The sequence below is a fragment of the Salmo salar genome, chromosome 13 (genome assembly GCF_965601325.2).
Source record: "Salmo salar chromosome 13, fSalSal1, whole genome shotgun sequence".
NCBI lineage: Eukaryota > Metazoa > Chordata > Actinopteri > Salmoniformes > Salmonidae > Salmo > Salmo salar.
Genome location: NC_138303.1, coordinates 47,482,720 through 47,508,358, shown reverse-complemented (window position 1 = coordinate 47,508,358; position 25,639 = coordinate 47,482,720). Strand labels below are relative to the sequence as shown.

The 25,639-nt window shown below is 42.0% G+C and overlaps 1 protein-coding gene across 2 annotated transcripts in view; it reads left to right on the top strand.

Moving 5' to 3' along the window:
* The window catches only part of LOC106566959 (espin), a 64,096-nt gene extending 44,469 nt beyond the window's left edge, over positions 1-19,627 (top strand). The window contains exons 4-5 of one of the 2 annotated variants that reach the window (XR_014380098.1): positions 8,990-9,437; positions 15,852-19,627. Coding sequence is in view for 1 of the 2 variants with exons in the window: in XM_082960170.1 (XP_082816296.1) it covers positions 8,990-9,073 (84 nt within the window). In the remaining variant the exon portion in view is untranslated. Of the gene's footprint in view, positions 1-8,989; positions 9,879-15,851 lie in introns of those variants that run through there. The other variant, XM_082960170.1, reaches the window with a different exon arrangement.
* Positions 19,628-25,639: the final 6,012 nt, after the last annotated feature.

The following is a 25,639-nucleotide window of genomic DNA, read 5'->3' as shown; positions in this document are numbered from 1 at the left end:
AACATTAGCTAGCTAAACAACAATGAACATAATGCCAAATCATGTTCTTACTACTCTGTGTGAATCTGCTGGGAGCTAACCAACCAGGTTCAACATTAACTGGCTAACAATTAAGATCTAACTAGCGAAGCAAGCAGTTCTGGGATACAAATAATACATGTAATGTTGGCTAGGGAGCCAGCCAGTAACGTTAGCTAGCTAGCTAACCATACACTTTAGCTTGAAATGAAACCCCTTTGTCAAAATTAGAAACGTGTAATATCTATCTTACCCATATACATCATGCATGATGGACACATCTCCCTGTCACAGATACCATGCCACGGTTGCCCTTAGTTTGAAGATGTAATCTGGAGACAGGTGTTTTCTCCATCTCTTTAGCTATCATACTCTAATTCCACTGATTTCAAAACTTGATCCTCCAGAAAGTGGAGAGCAACACTTATGCAGCTCCACTACACAATATATTTTTTTTAAAAGCCGCGTTCGACAGGATTACAAACAGACTGACGAGCTCAAATAGCCAGAAGCCTTCTATATGGCAGACCAATCTGAACTCTCTCGGCATGTCCAGCCCACTCATTATCTCAGCCAATCATGGCTAGTGGGAAGGTTGCTTCTTTCTCTGTGGCTAAACCAACTAGGCTTGTAATTTAACAATTGTATTTGTATTTACAGATGGTGTACATGTTTGTTATTATGAAAGTTCACATGTTCCAGAAGGAATTTCTTCCAAAAAATGCATTTTGATCAAATTTAAAAAATGGTAATGTTAAAATGGCTCTCCTGTGATGTCGTGACTTGCGACATACGCCTAGTTTCCTGAAACGGGTCACATATGGACTTGGTCTTTTACCAAATAGGGCCATCTTCTGTATACCACCCCTACGTTGTCACAACAAAACTGATTGGCTCAAACTCATTAAGAAGGAAAGAAATTCCACAAATTAACTTAACAAGGCACACCTGTTAATTGAAATGCATTCCAGGTGACTTCCTCATGAAGCTGGTTGAGAGAATGCCAAAAGTGTGCAAATCTGTCAAGACAAAGGGTTGCTCAAATATAAAACATATTTTGATTTGTTTAACACTTGTGGTTACTACATGATTCCATATGTGTTATTTCATAGTTTTGATGTCTTCACTATTATTATACAATGTAGAAAATAGTAAAAATAAAGAAAAACCCTGGAATGAGTAGGTGTGTCCAAACTTTTGATTGGTACTGTATATATTTTTGTTACTGCTCGACTAAAACAATGTCGGTTGTCGACTAATTGGGGTCAGCCCTACCTCCTACTCACAAGGCAGGCAGTACGCTTGATATATTCTTTACTAGAGGGTGTTCCTCTACTAATCTCACTGCAACCCCCCTCCAGGTCTCTGATCACTACTTTGCTTCCTTTCCTCTCCCTTTCCTCCAACCCTATCCACTCAGCCCCTACCCAGATGGTCATGCGCCGTCACAATCTTTGCTTTCTCTCCTCCAGTACTCTATCCTATCCCCTCTCCCGTCTGCTAAATCCTTCTGTCTCCTGACTCCGACTCTTCAACCGTACTCTCTTCACTTTCCGCATCCTTTGATTCTCACGGTCCGCTTTCATCCGCGACCTTCCCCTCCCACTCCGTGGCTGATCGACTGCGTGCTAACAGTAGGGCTGCGGGCAGCTGAGGAAAACTTAGATAGAAATAGAGGAAAACTTCACTTCTGGAGGGCCTATTATCCTTCCACTCCCTCTCCACCTTCTCTTCATCTGTATCTGCTGCTAAAGGCGCTTTCTATCACTCTAACCTCCATCCCTGGGAAACCATTCTCCACTTTCCCATAACTCATTAACCATCCACCACCTCCCTCTCTGTTGACGACTTTGTTAACCACTTTGGAAAAAAGGTTGACGACCTCATTCACTCTGCCTGCTGAGCCCACTGATCCAACTCAAACAGAACTACCCTACACCTCTTTCTCCCCCCTCTCTCCAGATGAAATCCTGGTACTAGTGATGTTCGGCCGCCCAACAACCTGCCAACTTGACCCTATCCCCTTCTCCAGACCATCTCTGGAGACCTCACTTCCCTCATCAACTGATCACTGACCACTGGCTGCGTCCCCTCTGACTTCAAGATGGCCAGTCGCTCCCCTCCTTAAGAAACCAATACTCGACTCCTCTGACGTTAAACTACAGACCCGGGTCCCTTTCTTTTGTTTCCAAAACACTTTAGCGTGTTGTCTCTGACCAACTCTCATTATCTCTCTAATAACGATATTCTTGACCCTAACCAGTCAGGCTTCAGGGAGGATCACTCAACTGAGACCGCTCTCCTCTGTGTCACAGATGCTCTGCCAAAGCTGACTCTCTCTCCTCTGTTCTCATCCTCCGACATCTTTCCGCTGCCTTCGACACCGTGAACAATTAGATCCTACTCTCCACCCTCGCAGGGTTGGGAGTCTCACGCTCTGCAAACTCCAGGATTGCACACTACCTGGCAGGTTGCTCCTAACAGGTGGTGTGGAGAGGATCTGTGTCTTCATCATGTGCTCTCACTACTGGTGTCCACCAGGGCTTGGTTCTAGGCCCTTTTCTCTTCACACCAAGTCACTCTCCTCTGTCATATCCTCACATGGTCTCTCGTATCATTACTATTTGGATGACACTCAACTATTCTTCTCCTTCCCCCCCTTCTGACACACAAGGTGGCAACATGCAACTCTGCGTGCCTGGCAGACATCTCGGCTTGGATATCGGCGCGCAACCTCGACCAAACAGCTGCTCTGCCTCCCGTGGAAGGCATGTCTGCTCCAAGACCTCTTCATCATGGTTGACAACTCCACGGTGGTCCCCTCCCAGATTGCAAAGAATCTTGTCGTGACCCTGGACAATACTTTGTTGTTATTTGCAAACATCAAAGCAGGGACTCGCTCCTGCAGGTTCATGCTCTACGACATCCGTAGAGTACGACTTTTCAATGCTAGCATGACTAGGTTTTCTCAATTTAACTCACCCAGTGCATCGTTTGGCCATGGTTTTCACTTTTGGGACCGTTCCATCAGTCCTAATGTACCAACCCGTATGGTAAAGAATTATGAAAATCTGATAAGAATCTTGTATGGCAGAAGATTATTTGTACAAAAATCGATTAAGTAATCTAAGTATCTGGTAAGTTTTTCCTTATGTCAGTGGCATATGTGTTAACTTATTTGCCATAAATGACATACATGATTGAATTTCCTACATAGATATGGTATGACATGGAGACAAAATATATCATCTATAAATATTACAGAAAAAGTATATGTTCTGACAATATAACCTATACAAAATAAATGCTTTCCTTTATAAGTTTCACATTCAATATATAGGGCCTCCCAAATGCCGCTGTGGTCTAAGGCACTGCATCGCAGTGCTACATGTGCCACTAAAGATCCTGGTTCCAGGCTCTGCCGCAGCCGGCCGCGACCAGGAGACCCATGGGGTTGCGCACAATTGGCCCAGCGTCTTCCGGTTTAGGGGAGGGTTTGGCTGGCAGGGATGTTCTTGTCCCATTGCGCACTAGCGACTCCTGTGGCGGGCTGGGCACAATGCATGTCGACACTATCGCCAGGCGTACGGTGTTTCCTCCAACACATTGGTGCGGCTGGATTCCGGGTTAAGTGGGCATTGTGTCAAGAAGCTGTGCAGCTTGTCTGGGTTGTGTTTCAGGGGCCGCACGGCTCTCAACCTTTGCCTCTCCCGAGTCCCATCGCTGCAACTCCTGTACGGACAAGACTGCTTTCCTTCCCTCTTCTTCACCTCCTGCTTTCCCCCTTCCTCTTGCTCCTCCTCTTCTCCTCCTCCTCCTCGCCTCCCCTCCTGCTTTCCTCTTCATCCCCCTGACCCTCCCCTCCTGCTTTTCCCCTTCCTGCTCCTTCTGCTTTTCCCCTTCCTTCACCTGCTCTTCCCTCTCCCTCCTTTTCCCCTTCCTCCTCCTGCTGCTCCGCCCTCTCCCCTGTTCTCCCTCCTTTTCCCCTTCCTCCTCCTGCTGCTCCGCCCTCTCCCCTGTTCTCCCTCCTTTCCCCCTTCCTCCTCCTGCTGCTCCGCCCTCTCCCCTGTTCTCCCCCGTTCTCCCTCCTTTCCCCCTTCCTCCTCCTGCTGCTCCGCCCTCTCACCTGTTCTCCCTCCTTCGGCATTCCTCACGGCGGACTTTGCTTCTTTTTTCAATAAGTGTGATGTTTTGTGTGTCAATGTCAGACAGTGTATGTCCCATGTATATGAGACCTTAGAAGGCTTAGCTTACATGTTTCGTATGTTTTTTTATACTAAATGTTACCCACCCATACAAGTCAGATATTACAAGAATATTTTATGAGTTTCTGCTGCCATATGTATTAATTACAAGTTCCAGGTAGAACATAGAATCATTTAACAGAATTCTTATATCTTTTCCATATGGGAATCCCGCCCACCTGGTGTGCTGGGTGAGCTAAATCGAGTCCATCTGCTATATCTTTACCAACCCAGAGATTCAAGGGGAGGAAAATTATATGTAGTGAATAGACTCAGCCAAATGATGGGGAAACAAAAATATACTGCTCAAAAAATAAAGGGAACACTTAAACAACACATCCTAGATCTGAATGAAAGAAATAATCTTATTAAATACTTTTTTCTTTACATAGTTGAATGTGCTGACAACAAAAATCACACAAAAATAATCAATGGAAATCCAATTTATCAACCCATGGAGGTCTGGATTTGGAGTCACACTCAAAATGAAAGTGGAAAAACACACTACAGGCTGATCCAACTTTGATGTAAAGTCCCTAAAACAAGTCAAAATGAGGCTCAGTAGTGTGTGTGGCCTCCATGTGCCTGTATGACCTCCCTACAACGCCTGGGCATGCTCCTGATGAGGTGGCGGATGGTCTCCTGAGGGATCTCCTCCCAGACCTGGACTAAAGCATCCGCCAACTCCTGGACAGTCTGTGGTGCAACGTGGCGTTGGTGGATGGAGCGAGACATGATGTCCCAGATGTGCTCAATTGGATTCAGGTCTGGGGAACGGGCGGGCCAGTCCATAGCATCAATGCCTTCCTCTTGCAGGAACTGCTGACACACTCCAGCCACATGAGGTCTAGCATTGTCTTGCATTAGGAGGAACACAGGGCCAACCGCACCAGCATATGGTCTCACAAGGGGTCTGAAGATCTCATCTCGGTACCTACTGGCAGTCAGGCTACCTCTGGCGAGCACATGGAGGGCTGTGCGGCCCCCCAAAGAAATGTCACCCTACACCATGACTGACCCACCGCCAAACCGGTCATGCTGGAGGATGTTGCAGGCAGGATGTACTGGCCTGTCTCCTGGTAGCGCCTCCATGCTCTGGACACTACGCTGACAGACACAACAAACCTTCTTGCCCCAGCTCGCATTGATGTGCTATCCTGGATGAGCTGCACTACCTGAGCCACTTGTGAGGGTTGTAGACTCCGTCTCATGCTACCACTAGAGTGAAAGCACCGCCAGCATTCAAAAGTGACCAAAACATCAGCCAGGAAGCATAGGAAATTAGAAGTGGTCTGTGGTCCCCACCTGCAGAACCACTCCTTTATTGGGGGTGTCTTGCTAATTGCCTATAATTTCCACCTGTTGTCTATTCCATTTGCACAACAGCATGTGAAATGTATTGTCAATCAGTGTTGCTTCCTAAGTGGACAGTTTGATTTCACAGAAGTGTGATTGACTTGGAGTTACATTGTGTTGTTTAAGTGTTCCCTTTATTTTTTTGAGCAGTGTATAATTACTTGACCCCCTGGAAAGAATTAACAAAAAAACTGAGCAAACTAAAATGCTATTTGGCCCTCAACAGAGAATACACATTGGCAGAACCACTGTGACTGACCCAAAATTAAAGAAAGCTTTGACTATGCATAGCCTTGCTATTCAGAAAGTTCGCCGTTGGCAGACCTGGCTCTCGAGCGGACAGGCTATGTGCACACTGCCCACAAAATGAGGTGGAAACTGGGCTGCACTTCCTAACCTCCTGCCAGATGTTTGACCCTATTAGAGACCCATATTTCCCTCAGTCTACCCAGATCCACAAAGAATTCGAAAACAAACCCAATTTTGATAACTCCCATATCTACTGGGTGAAATACCAGTGTGCCATCACAGCAGCAATATTTGTGACCTGTTGCCACAAGAAAAAGTCAACCAGTGAAGAACAAACACCATTGTAAATACAACCCATATTTACTTTTTTCCTTTAACTATTTGCACAACGTTACAACACTGTATATATACACATGACATTTGAAATGTCTTTATTCTTTTGGAACTGTGTGTAATATTTACTGTTCATTTCACTGGTTTTGGCAATGTAAACATGTTTTCCATGCCAATAAAGCCCATTGGAGGAGAAGGTCACAGGGGCGGGACCTCTGGCTTTCTCATCCAATGGGTTTGAGAAGGAGTCTTAAGAGAGCTGACACGAGAGATTCTCCCTCTGAGTGGATTTGATCAATTGGGTTTTTGTGTCACCTCTAATATAAATGTCCATATTTTATCACGACAAGAAAGGACACCATGTTCAAAGGACCATTTAACAATCCATATTTCAATTTCTTACCAAGTTCAGCTCACATATGTATACAATAAGACACAGTATTGGTCTTTGCCAATCAGTTCATAGTATTAGCTCAAGAGAACTGCCTCGCAACATGAAGACTTCAAGGAATTTCCATGCATTCCCTAAACAGCAACCGTTCTTATTACTCATCCAGGTATGTATGGATTCCTTCCGACGCCTTTTATATGATGCAATTAGCATACAACCATGTAAATCTAGAATGGATGCTCTGCTGTTGTATAGGTAGCATTAAACTGGCTTTGTCTCACTTTCCTTGCATGTCTATCAAATTACATCACATATTTTTACTCCCATTCTAGAGTTCCCAGGGGAACCATAAAAAATGCAATGTGTAGAGAGCTAAGCTGACACGGATACTGTTGGCTAGGGCCAGTGAAACGCTGTGGGGTGAGGGATGCGAGGGGGATAATGGATCTGTAGCCAGGTGAAGATGAGAAATCCAAAATGGCTCCCATCCTCTAATTAGGACCTGAAAGAGACGGGTTTCAGGCAGTGTGTGTGCACTGTCCACAATCTGTCTGCAATGAGCTGGGTTTCAGTCAATTAAAAATGGCTCTCCAAATCTCATTTTATTTGTCACATGCGCCGAATACAACAGGTATAGACCTTACTGTGTAATGCTTACTTACGAGATCTTAACCAACAATGCAGTTCAAGAAATGGAGTTAAAATATTTACTGAATAAACTGAAGTCAAAAATAAAAAGTAACACAATAAAATGACAATAACGAGGCTATATACAGGGGGTTCAGGTTAGTTGAGGTAAGGGTAAAGTGACTGCATAGATCATAAACAACAAGTAGCAGCAGTGTAAAAACAAAGGGGGGGGGGGGGGGGGTCAATATAAATAGTCTGGGTAGCCATTTGTTTAATTGTTCAGCAGTCTTATGGCTTGGGGATAGAATCTGTTAAGGAGTCTTTTGGACCTAGACTTGGCGCTCCGGTATCGCTTGCCGTGCGGTAGCAGAGAGAACAGTCTATGAATTGGGTGACTGGACTCTGACAATTTTATGGGCCTTCCTCTGACCCCGCCTGGTATATAGGTCCTGGATGGCAGGAAGCTTGGCCCCAGTGATGTACTGGGCCGTACGCACTACCCTCTGTAGCGCCTTACAGTCAGATGCTGAGTAGTTGCCATACCAGGTGGTGATGCAACCGGTCAGGATGCTCTCAATGGTGCAGCTGTAGAACTTTTTGAGGATCTGGGGACCCATGCCAAATCTTTTCAATCTCCCGATGGGGAAAAGTCGTACCCTCTTCACTACTGTCTTGGTGTGTTTGGACCATGATAGTTAGTTGGTGATGTGGACGCCAAAGATCTTGAAACTCTCAACCCGCTCCACTACAGGCCCGCCTTTTCCTTTAGTCCACGATCAGCTCCTTTGTCTTGTTTACATTGAGGGAGAGGTTGTTGTCCTGGCACCACACGGTCAGGTCTCTGACCTCTCCCCTATAGGCTGTCTCATCGTTGATCAGGCCTACCACTGTTGCGTCATCAGCAAACTTAATGGTGGTGTTGGCGTAAACAGGGAGTACAGGAGGAGACACACCCCTGAAGGGTCCCCGTGTTGAGGATCAGCGTGGAAGATGTGTTGTTGCCTACCCTTACCACCTGCGAGCTTCCCGTCAGGAAGTCTACGATCCAGTTGCAGAGGGAGGTGTTTAGTCCCAGGGTCTTTAGCTTAGTGATGAACTTTGTGGGCACTATGATGTTGAATGCTGCGCTGTAGTCAATGAACAGCATTCTCACATAGGTGTTCCTTTTGTCCAGGTGTGAAAGGGCTGTGTGGAGTGCGATTGAGATTGCATCATCTGTGGATCTGTTGGGGTGGAATGCAAATTGGAGTGGGTCTGGTGTTGATGTGACCCATGACCAGCCTTTCAAAGCACTTCATGGCTACCGAGGGTGGTAGTCATTTAGGCAGGTTACCTTTACTTTCTTGGGCCCAGAGTCAGCTGATAAGGTCTAGACCTGGGTTCAAATTTTATTAGAAATTTCTTTAGCTTGGCTGGAATGCCAGATGGGTGAGGTTTGCAGTTTTGTGACTAGTCTATTTGATACCTTGCGCCAGGCAAGCTCAACAAAGCAACAGATAATGTTTTTGAAATGTTTTTAAATGGTATTCGATGCCAGGACAGCTCTTTACAGTGTATGTTTCAGCCATAATATGTAAGCATTATAAAGGGTCCAAAATCAGGTGCTTCACCTTTGAGCAACATCATTGGAGAAACAACAAAGGATGGGAAAAGTCTCAGTTCCTTGGAGGCTAATGGGATGACTGTAGTAGTGGAGTTGGGCAGGGACAGTGTTAAGTGTGGGCCCCATTGTGACGGTGTTGGCTCTTGTGTGTTTGGTCCTCTGCAGGTGGATGAGGAGGTGGCGCGCCTGGTGTCCATGCCAGGATGGCGGAGGGACATCATCAAGAAAAAGCTTGATGAAGAGAAGTGAGTGAGAGGCGGTGCTACCCATCCCATTCCTCCAATCAGGAGCCTCCACTGTTACTCCATTATCTCTTCAATGGTCTCTGATTTGTCCTCCCTTCTGTCAATTTCTCCGGTTGTTTCTTTGCCTTGGTTAATGTTTTTTCTTTTTTTTCTGTCTTTTCCCTCAAGTTGTGTTGGGTGGGTTGATAAAAAAAATTGCAAGTCATGTAGATCCTGAAATATTTAGAGCATATACCTACTGTATAACCACAATACACATCCTGTAGTCGTTAAGTGATGTAACATTTTGAATGCCATGCATTAATACTGTATTTCCTTAAATTCCCTTTTGTGCCTAACTTCTCCGGGTCGGGCAGGGAGCAAAAAAGGTAAGAAAACATTCTATAAAATGTTCATTTATAATATGCCACAAACTATTATCATGATCTTGGTTTCCATCCAATTTGCAACAGATTTTAAATGCAAATATTATAAAATCCACATAAAAACAATGTGCATTTCCCCACCAAAGGGGTTTCCATCAAACTGAATTGTTGCGTACAAAAGGTTGTGTATTGGAGGAAAAAACTACAACTTTTGCAGTTAAATTCCAACGTACCGAATAGCAATGTTGTGTTATATAGAGAATGTGCCATCATGCACCATGTTGTTGGATCACAATACATTTCATCTGGATGTTCTGATGCCGTTTGGGCAATTTATAGTATTGCTTTTTTTGTGGAGTAATGCAACTGTTTTTCTGTGTGATTTTTAAGGTTTATTTGTGCTTCCCAGACGGTGTTTCAAATAAACCTACCATTAAAATTATAGACTGATAATTTCTTTGTCAGTGGGCAAACGTACAACATCAGCAGGGGATCAAATACTTTTTTCCCCTCACTGTATGTGTGTGTGTGTGTATATATACACACACACACACACACACACACACACACACACACACACACAGTGAGGGAAAAAAAGTATTTGATCCCCTGCTGATTTTGTACGTTTGCCCACTGACAAAGAAATTATCAGTCTATAATTTTAATGGTAGGTTTATTTGAACAGTGAGAGCCAGAATAACAACAAAAGAATCCAGAAAAATGCATGTCAAATGTTATAAAATGATTTGCATTTTAATGAGGGAAATAAGTATTTGACCCCTCTGCAAAACATGACTTAGTACTTGGTGGCAAAACCCTTGTTGGCAATCACAGAGGTCAGACGTTTCTTGTAGTTGGCCACCAGGTTTGCACACATCTCAGGAGGGATTTTGTCCCACTCCTCTTTGCAGATCTTCTCCAAGTCATTAAGGTTTCGAGGCTGACGTTTGGCAACTCGAACCTTCAGCTCCCTCCACAGATTTTCTATGGGATTAAGGTCTGGAGACTGGCTAGGCCACTCCAGGACCTTAATGTGTTTCTTCTTGAGCCACTCCTTTGTTGCCTTGGCCGTGTGTTTTGGGTCATTGTCATGCTGGAATACCCATCCACGACCCATTTTCAATGCCCTGGCTGAGGGAAGGAGGTTCTCACCCAAGATTTGACGGTACATGGCCCCGTCCATCGTCCCTTTGATGCGGTGAAGTTGTCCTGTCCCCTTAGCAGGAAAACACCCCCTAAGCATAATGTTTCCACCTCCATGTTTGACGGTGGGGATGGTGTTCTTGGGGTGATAGGCAGCATTCCTCCTCCTCCAAACACGGCGAGTTGAGTTGATGCCAAAGAGCTCCATTTTGGTCTCATCTGACCACAACACTTTCACCCAGCTGTCCTCTGAATCATTCAGATGTTCATTGGCAAACTTCAGACGGGCATGTATATGTGCTTTCTTGAGCAGGGGGACCTTGCGGGCGCTGCAGGATTTCAGTCCTTCACGACGTAGTGTGTTACCAATTGTTTTCTTGGTGACTATGGTCCCAGCTGCCTTGAGATCATTGACAAGATCCTCCCGTGTAGTTCTGGGCTGATTCCTCACCGTTCTCATGATCATTGCAACTCCATGAGGTGAGATCTTGCATGGAGCCCCAGGCCGAAGGAGATTGACAGTTCTTTTGTGTTTCTTCCATTTGCGAATAATCGCAACTGTTGTCACCTTCTCACCAAGCTGCTTGGCCATGGTCTTGTAGCCCATTCCAGCCTTGTGTAGGTCTACAATCTTGTCTCTGACATCCTTGGAGAGCTCTTTGGTCTTGGCCATGGTGGAGAGTTTGGAATCTGATTGATTGATTGCTTCTGTGGACAGGTGTCTTTTATACAGGTAACAAACTGAGATTAGGAGCACTCCCTTTTAAGAGTGTGCTCCTAATCTCAGCTCGTTACCTGTATAAAAGACACCTGGGAGCCAGAAATCTTTCTGATTGAGGGGGTCAAATACCTATTTCCCTCGTTAAAATGCAAATCAATTGATAAAATTTTTGACATGCGTTTTTCTGGATTTTTTTGCTGTTATGTCTCTCACTGTTCAAATAAACCTACCATTAAAATTATAGACTGATCATTTCTTTGTCGGTGGGCAAACGTACAAAATCAGCAGGGGATCAAATACTTTTTACCTCACTGTATACACACACACACACACACACACACACACACACACACCCCCTACATACGAGTCAAAAGTTTGGACACACAAACTCATTCAAGGGTTTGTCTTTATTTGTACTATTTTCTACATCTAAACTATGAAATAACAAATATGGAATCATGAAGTAACCAAATAAGCGTTAAACAAATCTAAATATATTTTAGATTCTTTAAAGTAGCCACCCTTTGCCTTGATAACAGCTTTGCTCATGCTTGGTATTCTCTCAACCAGCTTCATGAGGTAATCACCTGGAATGCATTTCAATTAACAGGTGTGCCTTGTTAAAAAGTTAATTTGTGGAATTTATTTCCTTCTTAATGCGTTTGAGCCCATCAGTTGTGTTGTGACAAGGTTAGGGGTGGCATACAGAAGATGGCCCTATTTGATAAAAGACCAAGTCCATATTATGGTAAGAACAGGTCAAATAAGCAAAGAGAAATGACAGTCCATCACTACTTTAAGACATGACAGTCAGTGAATATGGAACATTTCAAGAACTTCGAAAGTTTCTTCAATTGCAGTCACTTAGTACTTGATGGTTTATGATGAACCTGGCTTTCATGAGGACTGCCACAGGAAAGGAAGACCCAGAATTACCTCTGCTGCAGAGGATAAGGTCACAGAGTTAAAGCAACAGACACATCTCAACTGTTCAGAGGAGACTGCATGAGTCAGGCCTTCATGGTCGAATTGCTGTAAAGAAACCACTTCTAAAGGACACCAATAAGAAGAAGAAGAGACTTGCTTGGGCCAAGAAACACGAGCAATGGACATTAGACTGTTGGAAATCTGTCCTTTGGTCTGATGAGTCCAAATTTGAGATTTCTGGTTCCAACCACTGTGTCTTCGTGAGAAGCAGAGTAAGTGATCGAATGATCTCAGCATGTGTGGTTCCCACCGTGAAGCATGGAGGAGGTTGTGTGTTGGTGTGGTGATGCTTTGCTGGTGACACAGTCAGTGATTTATTTCAAATTCAAGGTACACTTAACCAGCATGGCTACCACAGCTTTCTACAAAGATACGCCATCGCATCTGGTTTGGGGTTAGTGGGACTATCATTTGTTTTTCAACAGGACAATGACCCAACACATCTCCAGGCTGTGTAAGGGCTATTTTACCAAGAAGGAGAGTGATGGAGTGCTGCATCAGATGACCTGGCCTCCACAATCACCCGACCTCAACCCAACTGAGATGGTTTGGGATGAGTTGGACCACAGAGTGAAGGAAAAGCATATGTGGGAACACCTTCAAGACTGTTGGAAAAGCATTCCAGCTGAAGCTGGTTGAGAGAATGCCAAGAATGTGCAAAGCTGTCATAAATATAACACTTTTTGGGTTACTACATGATTCCATGTGTTATTTCATAGTTTTGACATCTTCACTGTTATTCTACAATGTAAAAAATTGTAAAAATAACATCCCTGGAATGAGTAGGTGTCCAAAGTTTTGACTGGTACTGTATGTGTGTGAGAACAGTGCATTAGAAAATATTCAGACCGCTTGACTTTTTTTTTTTTTTTACATTACAGCCTTATTCTAAAATTGATAAAATTGTTTAATTCTCTCATCCATCTCTGCACAATACCACATGAGACATTTTTTGAAATTTCAGATTTTTTCAATTTTCCAATTTTTACTGAAATATCACATTTAGTATTCAGACCCTTTACTCAGTACTTTGTTGAAGCACCTTTGGCAGTGATTACAGCCTCGAATCCGCTTGGCTGTGACGCTACAAGCTTGGCACACCTGTATTTGGGGAATTTCTCTCATTCTTCTCTGCAGATCCTCTCAAACTCTGTCAGGTTGGATGGGGAGTGTCACTGCACAGCTATTTCCAGGTCTCTCTAGAGATGTTAGATCGGGTTCAAGTCCAGGCTCCGGCTGGTCCACTCAAGCACATTCAGAGACTTGTCCCAAAGACACTCCTGCGTTGTCTTGACTATGTGCTTAGGGTCATTGTCCTGTTGGAAGATCAATCTTCACACCAGTCTGAGGTCCCGAGTGGTTTGGAGCAGGTTTTCATCAAGGATCTCTCTGTACTTTGCTCCGTTCATATTTCCCTCGATCCTGACTAGTCTCCCAGTCCCTGCTGCTGAAAAACGCCACCACCATACTTCACCGTAGGGATGGTGCCAGGCTTCCTCCAGATGTGACACATTGCATTCAGGCCAAAGAGTTCAATCTTGGTTTCATCAGACCAACGAATCTTGTTTCTCATGGTCTGAGAGTCTTTAGGTGCCTTTTGGCAAACTTAAAGCGGGCTGTCGTGCCTTTTACTGAGTGGCTTCCGTCTGTCCACTCTACTATAAAAGCCTGATTTGGTGGATTGCTGCAGAGATGGTGGTCCTTCTGGAAGGTTCTCCCATCTCCACAGAAGAGCTCTGTCAGAGTGACCATCGGGTTCTTGGTCACCTCCCTGACCAAGGCCCTTCTCCCCCGTTTGTTCAGTTTGGCCAGGCGGCCAACTCTAGGAAGAGTCTTGGTGGTTCCAAACTTCTTCCATTTAAGAATGATGGAGGCAACTGTGTTCTTGGGGACCTTCAATGCTGCAGAAATGTTTTGGTACCCTTCCACAGATCTGTGACTCGACACAATCCTGTTTCGGAGCTCTACAGACAATTCCTTCAACCTCGTGGCTTGGTTTTTGCTCTGACATGCTCTGTCAACTGTGGAACCTTATATAGACAGGTGTGTGCCTTTCCAAATCATGTACAATCAATTGAATTTACCACAGGTGAATGCCAATCAAGTTGTAGAAACATCTCAAGGATGATCAATGGAAACAGGATGCACCTGAGATAAATTTCAAGTCTCAGAGCAAAGGGTCTGAATACTTATAAGTGTTTTTTTTATATATAAATTTGCAAAAATGTCTAAACCTGTTTTCGCTTTGTCATTATGCGGTATTGTGTGTAGATTGCTGAATTTTAATTTAATCAATTTTAGAAATACGGCTGTAACGAAAAAAAGTGGGAAAAGTGAAGGGGTCTGAATACTTTCCAAAGGCACCGTGTATGTGTATATATAATGTTTATTTATGTTGTATTATACAGAGCGCATTTGGAAAGGAGACCTAGGTTTCAATATGTCTTCCCTGGCAAAATAAAGGTTAAATAATAAAATACAAATGATTTAATCCGTAGCCCAATAAACTGCATGCTTTCCCAAGTTGTAGTGGGAGGACCACACAACATATCATTGCGTGACTCCATGTTTACTTCTATATGATTGTTATTATATCAATATTTGCGCATTTACACCACCATTTCTCACATAATACATTTTACCGATACAAAAAGATCCCACATTGTCTAGCATGTTTTCCATTATCCCTGTTGTGACATTCTTTATCCGACATGTACTTTACTCGCATAAAAAGGTTGCATGGAAACCTGGTTAGTAGTGATGCCATATAGCGTTTTGATTTTTGGTTTCACATGGACTGAATGAAGCAGTCAAACTCTCATATAATAAATATTCTTAAGACATCATATAAAATGGATCAACTAGAGGCAAGCATGGCATTATATTGACTTATCAGCTCTGAAATGTTGCTGCCTTTTTGATACAATAGGACGCAGTCATTAACAATCAGCGTTAGGTGACTAACTCATTGATCCTGCTCATTGTAACACGACATGTTTAAAACTGAGTTAAATCATCCATAAGGCAGAAGAAATGACACTGTAATGTATGTTTACCAGGTAGTAACCAGTTATAGGAGGTACCAAAAGTATTCATTATTACCTGACCAGGATCAAATACTTGAGCTTTGGTTTGCCTGGTACAATAGAACCAATAGATTAGTTCCAAAAGTTTAAACTCCCAGCTAATTCAAGCACATCTTAAATATTTACATTTGACTGTGGTGACCTAGCCTAAAATCCAGAATCTGTTTTGTGCTTACATTCCACTCTGTGTCATACCAGACAAGACAAGGAGAGGTGAGATAAACAGAGTGGTGCCCAGGGTAATTCTGACCTTTTTATTTACACAACAGGGCCAAACCGAGCGAGCTGTACTGGGCTATTCTGGTAACGCATGCACCATAGGCTGAAAATTACCATGTAAAAATAACATATCAGAGACAGCACAGTAGAGTTCGGGTTGGCCCAGAATCAGGCAATTGTTTCTTAATACCAGCTGAAACAGTCACACATTGAATCACACTGACACCGTGTATTCACCTTCCCTCTTATTGGTGCACTCAGAAAAGAGGAGGAGCTTGCAAACAAGGCAAAGGAGAGCGAGGAGAAGAACGAGCAGGAGCGACTACGGACCATGGGTTACAACGAGAACAAGTTGGCGCCATGGCAACGGCAGATCATCCTGAAGAAAGGAGACAAAGCGAAACAGTAGATAGCACCTCCCCGTCCAACCCTCTTCCCCTTTAATGTCAACCAACCCTCAACCCAACTACTACCAAAATCCCCTCCCATACCCAACCCTCTTCCCCTTTAATGTCAACCAACCCTCAACCCAACTACTACCAAAATCCCCTCCCATACCCAACCCTCATCGCACCCCACCCCAACCAGGTTTCCACTAGATAACACAGCCACAAAGTCAGATTCCAGAGCCACAAAGGCAAAATTAGCAAAAAAAAAATGCGTTTTGGCCTTAATTTAAGGTTATTAGGGTTAGGTTTAAAATAAACGTTTAATTAGAGAAATGGGCAGAGTTTAGCCATAATTATGACTTTGTGGCTGTGTTAACTAGTGACGACCCAGCAAACAGGACCATGCCACCTCCCAACTTGCTTTGCAGCTCTGCCATCCTGAAATGGTGTGGCCGCACCAAAGTCCCGTGGACAGAAACTGTACGTATCGCAACGTTAGCGGTGTCTGATTCAAAAGGACTACATGACCACATTGAATAGATGCTCCTACCCCTTTTTGTCCTGTCAAAACATTTGGCTAAAAACTACATATCCCAACTGTATGAAGACCCTTAGTCTTGAATCATATACACTAGCTTTACTTCACATTATTTAACATGACTCTGTAGGAATTTCCCACAATTCCATACACTCGAACAACCTTTCTCAGTGTTGATCTGTTGGTCTGTCTTGTTGGGCATTGTGGGGAAAGTGGTCATTGCTATAGGTTCAGCAGTTTTTCATAAATAGAAAAACTGTCCACGATCTGTTTTCTCTGCATTTGATTCACCCACACTTACATTGATAATTGAGCTCTAAAACTAGACTGCTGTATTCTACTGTAGGTTTGCTTTTAGGATGGAAAATGTCCTGGTTAACATAATAAGCAATGGCATTTTGATACTGTATAGATCATCTCCATGTATTGCACGAAGACCTATATAGAATCAGACCATTCTACTATGCTATTTTTCATTGAGCCCATCTGAACTTCCAGAGATATTATTGAACCAAATGGGAAATTGATAAAGTCCCTCCTGTACCTGTTATTTTTTCAGTTAATTAATATCATATGGCTAACTGCAACCATAACAGTAATTTAAAATGGGTTTATTAATATTGTTAGTTGTGGATAACGTAATTAAAGTAAAAAATAACACTGGACAAAAATATAAAAGCAACATGGAACAATTTCAACGATTTTACAGAGTTACAGTTAATTTAAGGAAATCAGTCAATTGAAATGAATTCATTAGGCCCTAATCTATGGATTTCACATGACTGGGAATAGATATGCTTCTGTTGGTCACAGATACCTTTTTTTTTTTTTTTAAGTAGTGGATCAGAAAAGCTGTCTATATCTGGTGTGACCACCATTTGCCTTAATGCATTGTGACATCTCCTTCACGCTGTTGATTGTGGCCTGTGGAATGTCCCACTCCTCTTCAATGGCTGTGCGAAGTTACTGGATATTGGCGGAAACAAACCGTCGTACACGTCAATCCAGAGCATCCCAAACTTGCTCAATGGGTGACATGTCGGGGGAGTATGCAGGCCATGGAAGAACTGGGACATTTTCAGCTTCCAGGAATTGTGTATAGATCCTTGCGACATGTGGCCGTGTATTATCATGCTGAAACATGAGGTGATGGTGGCAGATGAATGGCACGACAATGGGCCTCAGGATCTCGTCACGGTATCTCTGTGCATTGAAATTGCCATCGATAAAATGCAATTGTGTTCATTGTCCATAGCTTATGCCTGCCTATACCATAACCCCACCGCCACCATGGGGCGCTCTGTTCACAACGTTGACATCAGCAAAACGTTCACCCACACGACACCATATACACTGTGACGTCTTCCCGGTACAGTTGAAACCCGGATTAATCTGTGAAGAGCACACTTCTCCAGCGTGCCAGTGAAGGTGAGCATTTGCCCTCTGAAGTCGGTTTACAACGTCGAACTGCAGTCAGGTCAAGACCCTGGTGAGGCCTTCGAGCACGCAGATGAGTTTCCCCAAAACGCTTTCTGACAGTTTGTAGAAATTCTTTGATCTTGCAGGTAAAGCAGCCAGATGTGCAGGTCCTGGGCTGGCATGGTTACATGTGGTCTGTGGTTGTGAGGTCAGTTGGATGTACTGCCAAATTCTCTAAAACGATGTCGGAGGAGGCTTATGGTAGATCATTTAATGTATCTGGCTACAGCTATGGACATTCCTGCAGTCAGCATGCCAATTGCACACTCTGGTGTTGTGTGACAAAACAGCACATTTTAGAATGGCCTTTTTCCCCCAGCACAATGTGCACCTGTGTAATGATCATGCTGTTTAATCAGCTTCTTGATATGCCACACCTGTCAGGTGGATGGATTGTCTTGGCAAAGGAAAAATGCTCACTAACAGAGATGTAAATTGGTTAAATAAAAAAAAATGTTAAAACTTTATTTAACTAGGAAAACGAGTTAACTTTGTAAACACGTGTGCACAACATTTAAGAGAAACAAGCTTTTTGTGCGTATGGAAAATGTCTGGGATCTTTTATTTCAGCTCATGAAACATGGGACAAACACTACATGTTGCTTTTATATTTCTGTTCAGCTTGAGCATATAACCCTTTACTTTTCAATGAATGTCCTTATTGTGATCATGGTGAATTGTTTGTGTCTTGCATATTGTGTCTTATGGATGTCATAATTGACTGTGTTGTCCAACCAAAAGCACATCTCTTGTTATCCAAGAGGATTGAACACTCCACAACCATGCTAATTAAAAAACACAATAATATTTAGCAAATCCCTATGAGTTCAACAAGCAAACATGTTTTCTTTTATCGATGTATAAAATATTAGGAGCACAATCGTAACAGAAGTCTCATCAGCACACTGAATATTGCAAAAGTCCCACAAATACATCAGTGACTCCTGTGTCCTTTATCTGGCTTTCACCAGTAAACCTCGGAATGTAATATTTTATGAGCAGATCCTTTTACTAGAGGAGAGTTCTCTCTTTTTCGCTCTCTCTCACTTACTATATTTTCCTTCCACCTACTGGTTTTTATCTAGGTAAATGTTTTTCTGTCAGGGGACCAAACTATAGGTAACTCGGGCATGATCTTTTTTAGAAATGACCATTGACACATTGTTGGTTTCATAGGATGATGTGCACTAATGCTGTGTCTGGAGTTGTTGGACCTCAAATGTGCCAGACATGTCTTTCTGAATGTGTATATAAAACATACAGTATATGGGCATCCCCCAATGTCAGAAAATGTGCTACAGGTTCACTTCATATGTATTGGGTGTACATTTTTGCAAGTGTATCAAACATGTGTTACATACATAATATATTATGAAATGCATGGTCCTTGTTGAGAAACTATTTGTAAATATTCAATTAATTGGATGGCATATTGATGTGAAAATTTAAAACTATTAGAAGATTTTCTATACATGTAATACTGTATATAGTAACCCTAAATACTTTGTTTCATTGTTCCCATATTCCAGTTCTCAGCCTTGCTTACATAGATTGTTGGTTCATGAATTTAAAACTATATTTTCAGATTGTCAAATGGAATCTTTGACCTTTGTAAATTGATTTATCTACTACTGCCTTTGTATTTATTATGTATCCCCGGCAGCAGCTACTTATCGGGTCTTGCAAAATTAAGGCAGCTATACAATTTTAAAACCATTACAATGTAATGTGTTAAACAAATCAAAATATTTTATATTTCAGCTTCAAATAGCCACCCTTTGCCTTTATGACAGCTTTGCACACTTGGCATTCTCTCAACCAGCTTCATGGAGGTAGTCACCTGGAATGCATTTAAATTAACAGGTGTGCCTTCTTAAAAGTTAATTTGTGGAATTTGTTTCCTTCTGAATGCGTTGGAGCTAGCAACAGCTAGTTCCGTGTTATGGAACCTAAACCGTCTGCGTGCGTGCGCCATCATGCATAAATTAATTTTGTCCCCCCACACCAAACGTGATCATGACACGCAGGTTAAAATATCAAAACAAACTCTGAACCAATTCTATTAATTTGGGGACAGGTTCGAAAAGCATTAAACATTTATGGCAATTTAGCTAGTTAGCTTGCACTTGCTAGCTAATTCGCCCTATTTAGCTAGCTTGCTGTTGCTAGCTAATTTGTCCTGGGATATAAACATTGAGTTATTTTACCTGAAATGCACAAGATCCTTTACTCCGCCAATTAATCCATACATAAAACGGTCAACCGAATCATTTCTAGTCATCTCTCTTCCTTCCAGGCTTTTTCTTCTCTTGACTTTATATTGCGATGGGCAACTTTCATAAATTAGGTGCATTACCGCCACTGACCTCGTTCATCTTTCAGTCACCTACGTGGGTATAACCAATGAGGAGATGGCACGTGGGTGCCTGCTTCTATAAACCAATGAGGAGATGGGAGAGGCAGGACTTGCAGAGCGATCTGTGTCAGAAATAGAACTGATTTCTATTTTAACCCTTGGCAACGCAGACGCTTGTGAGCAGTGTGGGTGCAATGATTGAATAACAGATTTCTAAATTTATTTTGCAACGCTCGTGCACGCGAATGGTGTAGTGTGGGTGCAATATTTGAATAACAGATTTCTACATTTATTTTGCTCGCGAGCGGTGTGGTCAGCCTGTGAGCCTAAAATTTCTCTGAAATTCTGCTGGACAATTGCCGAACAACTGGACGTTATGTCACACTAAGTTGTTTGCAAGAGGATCTCTTCGAGTTGGACAGGTACAGTAGTTTTATGAATAGTTTTTAATTACGTTTTAAGAGGGAATAACACAGCAGTCGTCAACCGTGGGGCGCTACACTCACGTCCCTTTCTACTCGATTTAATGGTGGAGTTTTCAGCATGGGTATACGCAATTGTTTTGTTTAGAGGCGGCACCACTGGTTCAAAAGTGGTGTTGCAAAATTCATACATGTATTTCCTGGGGCCTCCTTTATAAACCTTGAATACATTTCACAATTTCTGCCTGTGCCATTTCTGAAAGTCTGCCCACGCCATACAAGTGCACGTTTCCTGTTATAAAAATCAGACCTTGTCATGAAACTGCCTGAAGGAGCTTTAGAACGTCTTCCATTCACTTTTCATGGTGACAATAACGCCCTTATTTGCTATCTAATGTGGAACTATTGGCATTAGGCCAAGGCATGCAGAAGACCAATTGTTGTTTAATATTTAGTTTATCAATAGATTATTGGGTTTCTATACCCTGGTTTGGTATAGGCTCAGATTAAATATGCAATTATGTCACGCTCCTATCTCACACCAATACTGTCAAACATTTCACATAAACTACCGGTCTATTTTGTTGGCAGGATGTTTAAATCTTTAGCAGTAATTTATGCTGTATCTGGAAAAGGACAATAGCTGCAGGAAGTACGGGGTGCTGCAACAGCCTCTGATAAATCAGAATAAGCTTTTTTTAAGGTTGTTCATCCATATATTTATTTACAAAGCTAGGAGACTGAATTTCAATATCCACCCTCCAGGAAGACAATCTGTTCCTGTATTCATTGAGTATTTGTGCCGCCATAGAAACGGCCCCTCAACACATATTGATCTCCAATATAGGTAATGAAAGGCAAGGATCTGGTATCATGTACCACCTCACGAAGCCAAATATGGAAGAGATACAACCAAGAGCAGCACAGTCTAAACTAGCAACGATCACAGCAATTTAACATTCTTATTTCATCAAGTACAAGTATATTAAGGTTATAATATTGTGGAGAACAATCTAATGAATAATTCTATCAGTGGAGGCTCTTCAGAGGAGGACCATCAGTGAATTTCTGAAAAAATCTAAATAGTGAAACATTAAAGGTATCCTTTTTAGATAAAACTATGTTAAATATATTCACGTCACCAATTAATGTATTAAAATACACAGTTTTGCAGTGAAGGTCTACAGTAACCTCAACAGCACTCGATAAGGTAGCTTCCGTCCTCCTCTGGGTACATTGACTTCAATACAAAACCTAGGAGGCTCATGGTTCTCACCCCCTTCCATAGACTTACACAGTAATTATGACAACTTACGGAGGACATCCTCCAACCGATCAGAACTCTTGCAGCATGAACTGACATGCTCATAAAAAAATGTATTGTCCTCCCTCATCTTAAACGGCACCAACCGCCACTGAATTCGATGTAATTTATGACATAGGGCAAAGAGAAGTTGACAAATTTTACCCTCTTGAATTGTTCCGTATTCACTACATTGTACAGCAAAATATCACAAAATTAGTGCACTGGGCCTTTATTACTCCTGTATGAAAAGGACTGTCAGTTATTGTATGGCTCCTTCGGGAATATGAACTAGAGGTCGACCGATTAATTAGGGCCGATTTCATGTTTTCATAATCGGTAATTGCCATTTTGGACACCGATTATGGCCGATTACATTGCGCTCCATGAGGAGACTGCGTGGCTGACTACCTGTTATGCAAGTGCAGCAAGAAGCCACGGTAAGGTGCTAGCTAGCATTAAACTTATAAAAAAACAATCTTAACATAATCACTAGTTAACTACACATGGTTGATGATATTACTAGTTTATCTAGCTTGTCCTGCGTTGCATATAATCGATGCAGTGCCTGTTAATTTATCATTGAATCACCGCCTACTTCACCAAATGGGTGATTTAACAAGCGCATTCGCGAAAAAAAGCAATGTGTACCTAACCATAAACATCAATGCCTTTCTTAAAATCAATACACAAGTATATATTTTTAAACCTGCATATTTAGTTAATATTGCCTGCTGAATTTCTTTTAACTAGGGAAATTGTGTCACTTCTCTTGCGTTCAGTGTAAGCAGAGTCGGGGTCGCCTGGCTCGTTGCGAACTGTGTGAAGACCATTTCTTCCAAATAAAGACCGTAATTCATTTGCCAGAATTGTACATAAATATGACATAACATTGAAGGTTGTGCAATGTAACAGCAATATTTAGACTTAGGGATGCGACCCGTTAGATAAAATACACAACGGTTCCGTATTTCACTGAAAGAATAAACGTTTTGTTTTCGAAATGACAGTTTCCGGATTTGGCCATATTAATGACCTAAGGCTCGTATTTCTGTGTGTTATTATATTATAATTAAGTCTATGATTTGATAGAGCAGTCTGACTGAGCGATGGTAGGCAGCAGCAGGCTCGTAAGCATTCATTCAAGCAGCACTTTCGTGCATTTGCCAGCAGCTCTTCGCTGTGCTTCAAGCATTGTGCTGTTTATGACTTCAAGCCTATCAACTCCCGAGATTAGGCTGGCAATACTAAAGTACCTATTAGAATACATCCAATAGTCAAAGGTATATGAAATACAAATACTCCTATAATAACTACAACCTAAAACTTCTTACCTGGGAATATCGAAGACTCATGTTAAAAGGAACCACCAGCTTTCATACGTTCTGAGCAAGGAACTGAAATAGCTTTTTTACATTGCACATACTGCACTTTTACTTTCTTCTCGCATTATTTAAACCAAATTGAACATGTTTCATTATTTATTTAAGACTAAATTGATTTTATTCATGTATTAAATTAAAATAAGTATTCATTCAGTATTGTTGTAATTGTCATTATTACAAATATATTTATATAAAATCGTCCCATTAATCGGTATCGGCTTTTTTTGGTCCTCCAATAATCGGTATCGGCGTTGAAAAATCATGATCGGTCGACCTCTAATATGAACCCATCACGGACAGAAAAGGTGAGGAATTTGTTATGCAAAATAGGAAAAAGATTCCTATGTGTAATTATTTTAGATTAAAAAAATAAAACAGATTTTCTCTGTTCTCGCTAACAGCGAATGGGTGCATTCTTGTTCATATGTTTCCAGTTTTTTTAATGTTCCACGGTAACATGTATTTACATAACTTGATGAAACGTTGAAACTAAGTTGCAATATGTTGTAGATATTAGCAAAGTTTTACTAAGTTGTCCGAGGTCAAATGAGCTTTGCAAATGTTTTCATGCTAATCGCGAGCTAGTGCGGCTAAGGCTAGGTAGCATTGAAATTATAGCTAGCCAGCCAGCCTGGCTGAAGTTTTAAACCTTCAGTTGTTGTTTTGCCTAAAAATACAAAAACATGTTTGACGTCAGTACTCCTCGATAATTAGTAACCTTTATGTAACTATCAGGCCTGTAAAAATATTACAAGACGGCGCCGTTCACTGTGGCTATGGCCGGGGTGGGTGGCTAAGGAACGTTATCAAGTGAACTAGTAACTCATTTAGCAATCCAGCCATTTACATACCAGCATTCATTACAACAATATATATATATATATATATTCTACATATACTAGCTAAATATAAAATACTCCCTTGGCCTAATCAGATTTACAATATTAGCGACACATAGGCCTAAGTTACTTGCACTGCTGTCTCAGTGTCTGAGCCTCCAACATAGCTGCATAGCCAAACACAGATCCGTCCTCTGTGTTAGCTAGCAGATCAACTTAATGATTAAGAAATAATAGTATTTAAAAAGAGTCAACCTTGTTAACGTGGACCGAAGGGCATCAAGTCCAGGATTATCGGCGAGCAGAAGCCGAATGCAGCCATTTAGGGTCTGTTTGCAGCGGATATGGAAGTTCCTTCTCGCCATCTTCAATTGTAATGTTGTTGCATCAAACTGACTGTACACCGATTTAATGAAAGGAGGAGCTAGGGAAATTGGCTGGTAAAATTAGCATATTAAAGAACAGCTGTGGGCGTTAATTGATGTGTGCAGGACCGCTTACAGTCGTTTATTTAGCACATGTTGAACACGCTTATTTGACGCGTGTAGGCTCTGATTTAGCGCATGAAGATGTTAATTTAACGCCTGCACCTGTTTACTTTACACACGTAGCATTAAAAAGATAGCGTTTTGACCACGTGCTTTAAGACCCAAACGACGTTCCATAGGGCAGACACCAGGTAGCTACATCGAGTAACGATGTATTAATCTCCATGTCTGTTGACACAAATTCCGTACATGTCTGTGTGTTGCAGCTCGAGAATCGGGATGTTAGATTTACTCAGTGGATTTATTTTTATTAAAATGTAAAAATAAAAATGAATCAGGCCCTATTCATTGCTGCGTATTTTTAACTCGGATCTCGTATCTGCGTACATGGACAGAGAATTTCGTAGTTGGTATGCAAAATGCGTGCATGTTGGAAGGTCTGGGATTATTAGATGCAATCTATCTTGATTGCAGTGAAATATGATATTGTCCATCTTTTGGCTATTTAGATAACATAAGCAGTATATCTCAGTTTCCAAGCTTTTCTGAACTGCAGCACACCTGGATCTGATAAGCATTTTATTTCATAGTAAAATATTTCAGACAGCATGTGAACAAAATTGATGGTTCTGATTACAGGACGCCAAGGTTATATTTTTCCATATTCTGTTGGTTAGTTGTTCAGATTCTCTTAGATAGCCATTACTAGCTCAGAATGAGCATTCCAAAAGTTGTGTATATATAGTTGAGATCAGTTCTTTCTGGAACCCAGATCATTTATTTATAAATCCCATCATTGGATGTTTAAACATTTGACACACCTATATTACATTTGTCATTTAGCAGATGC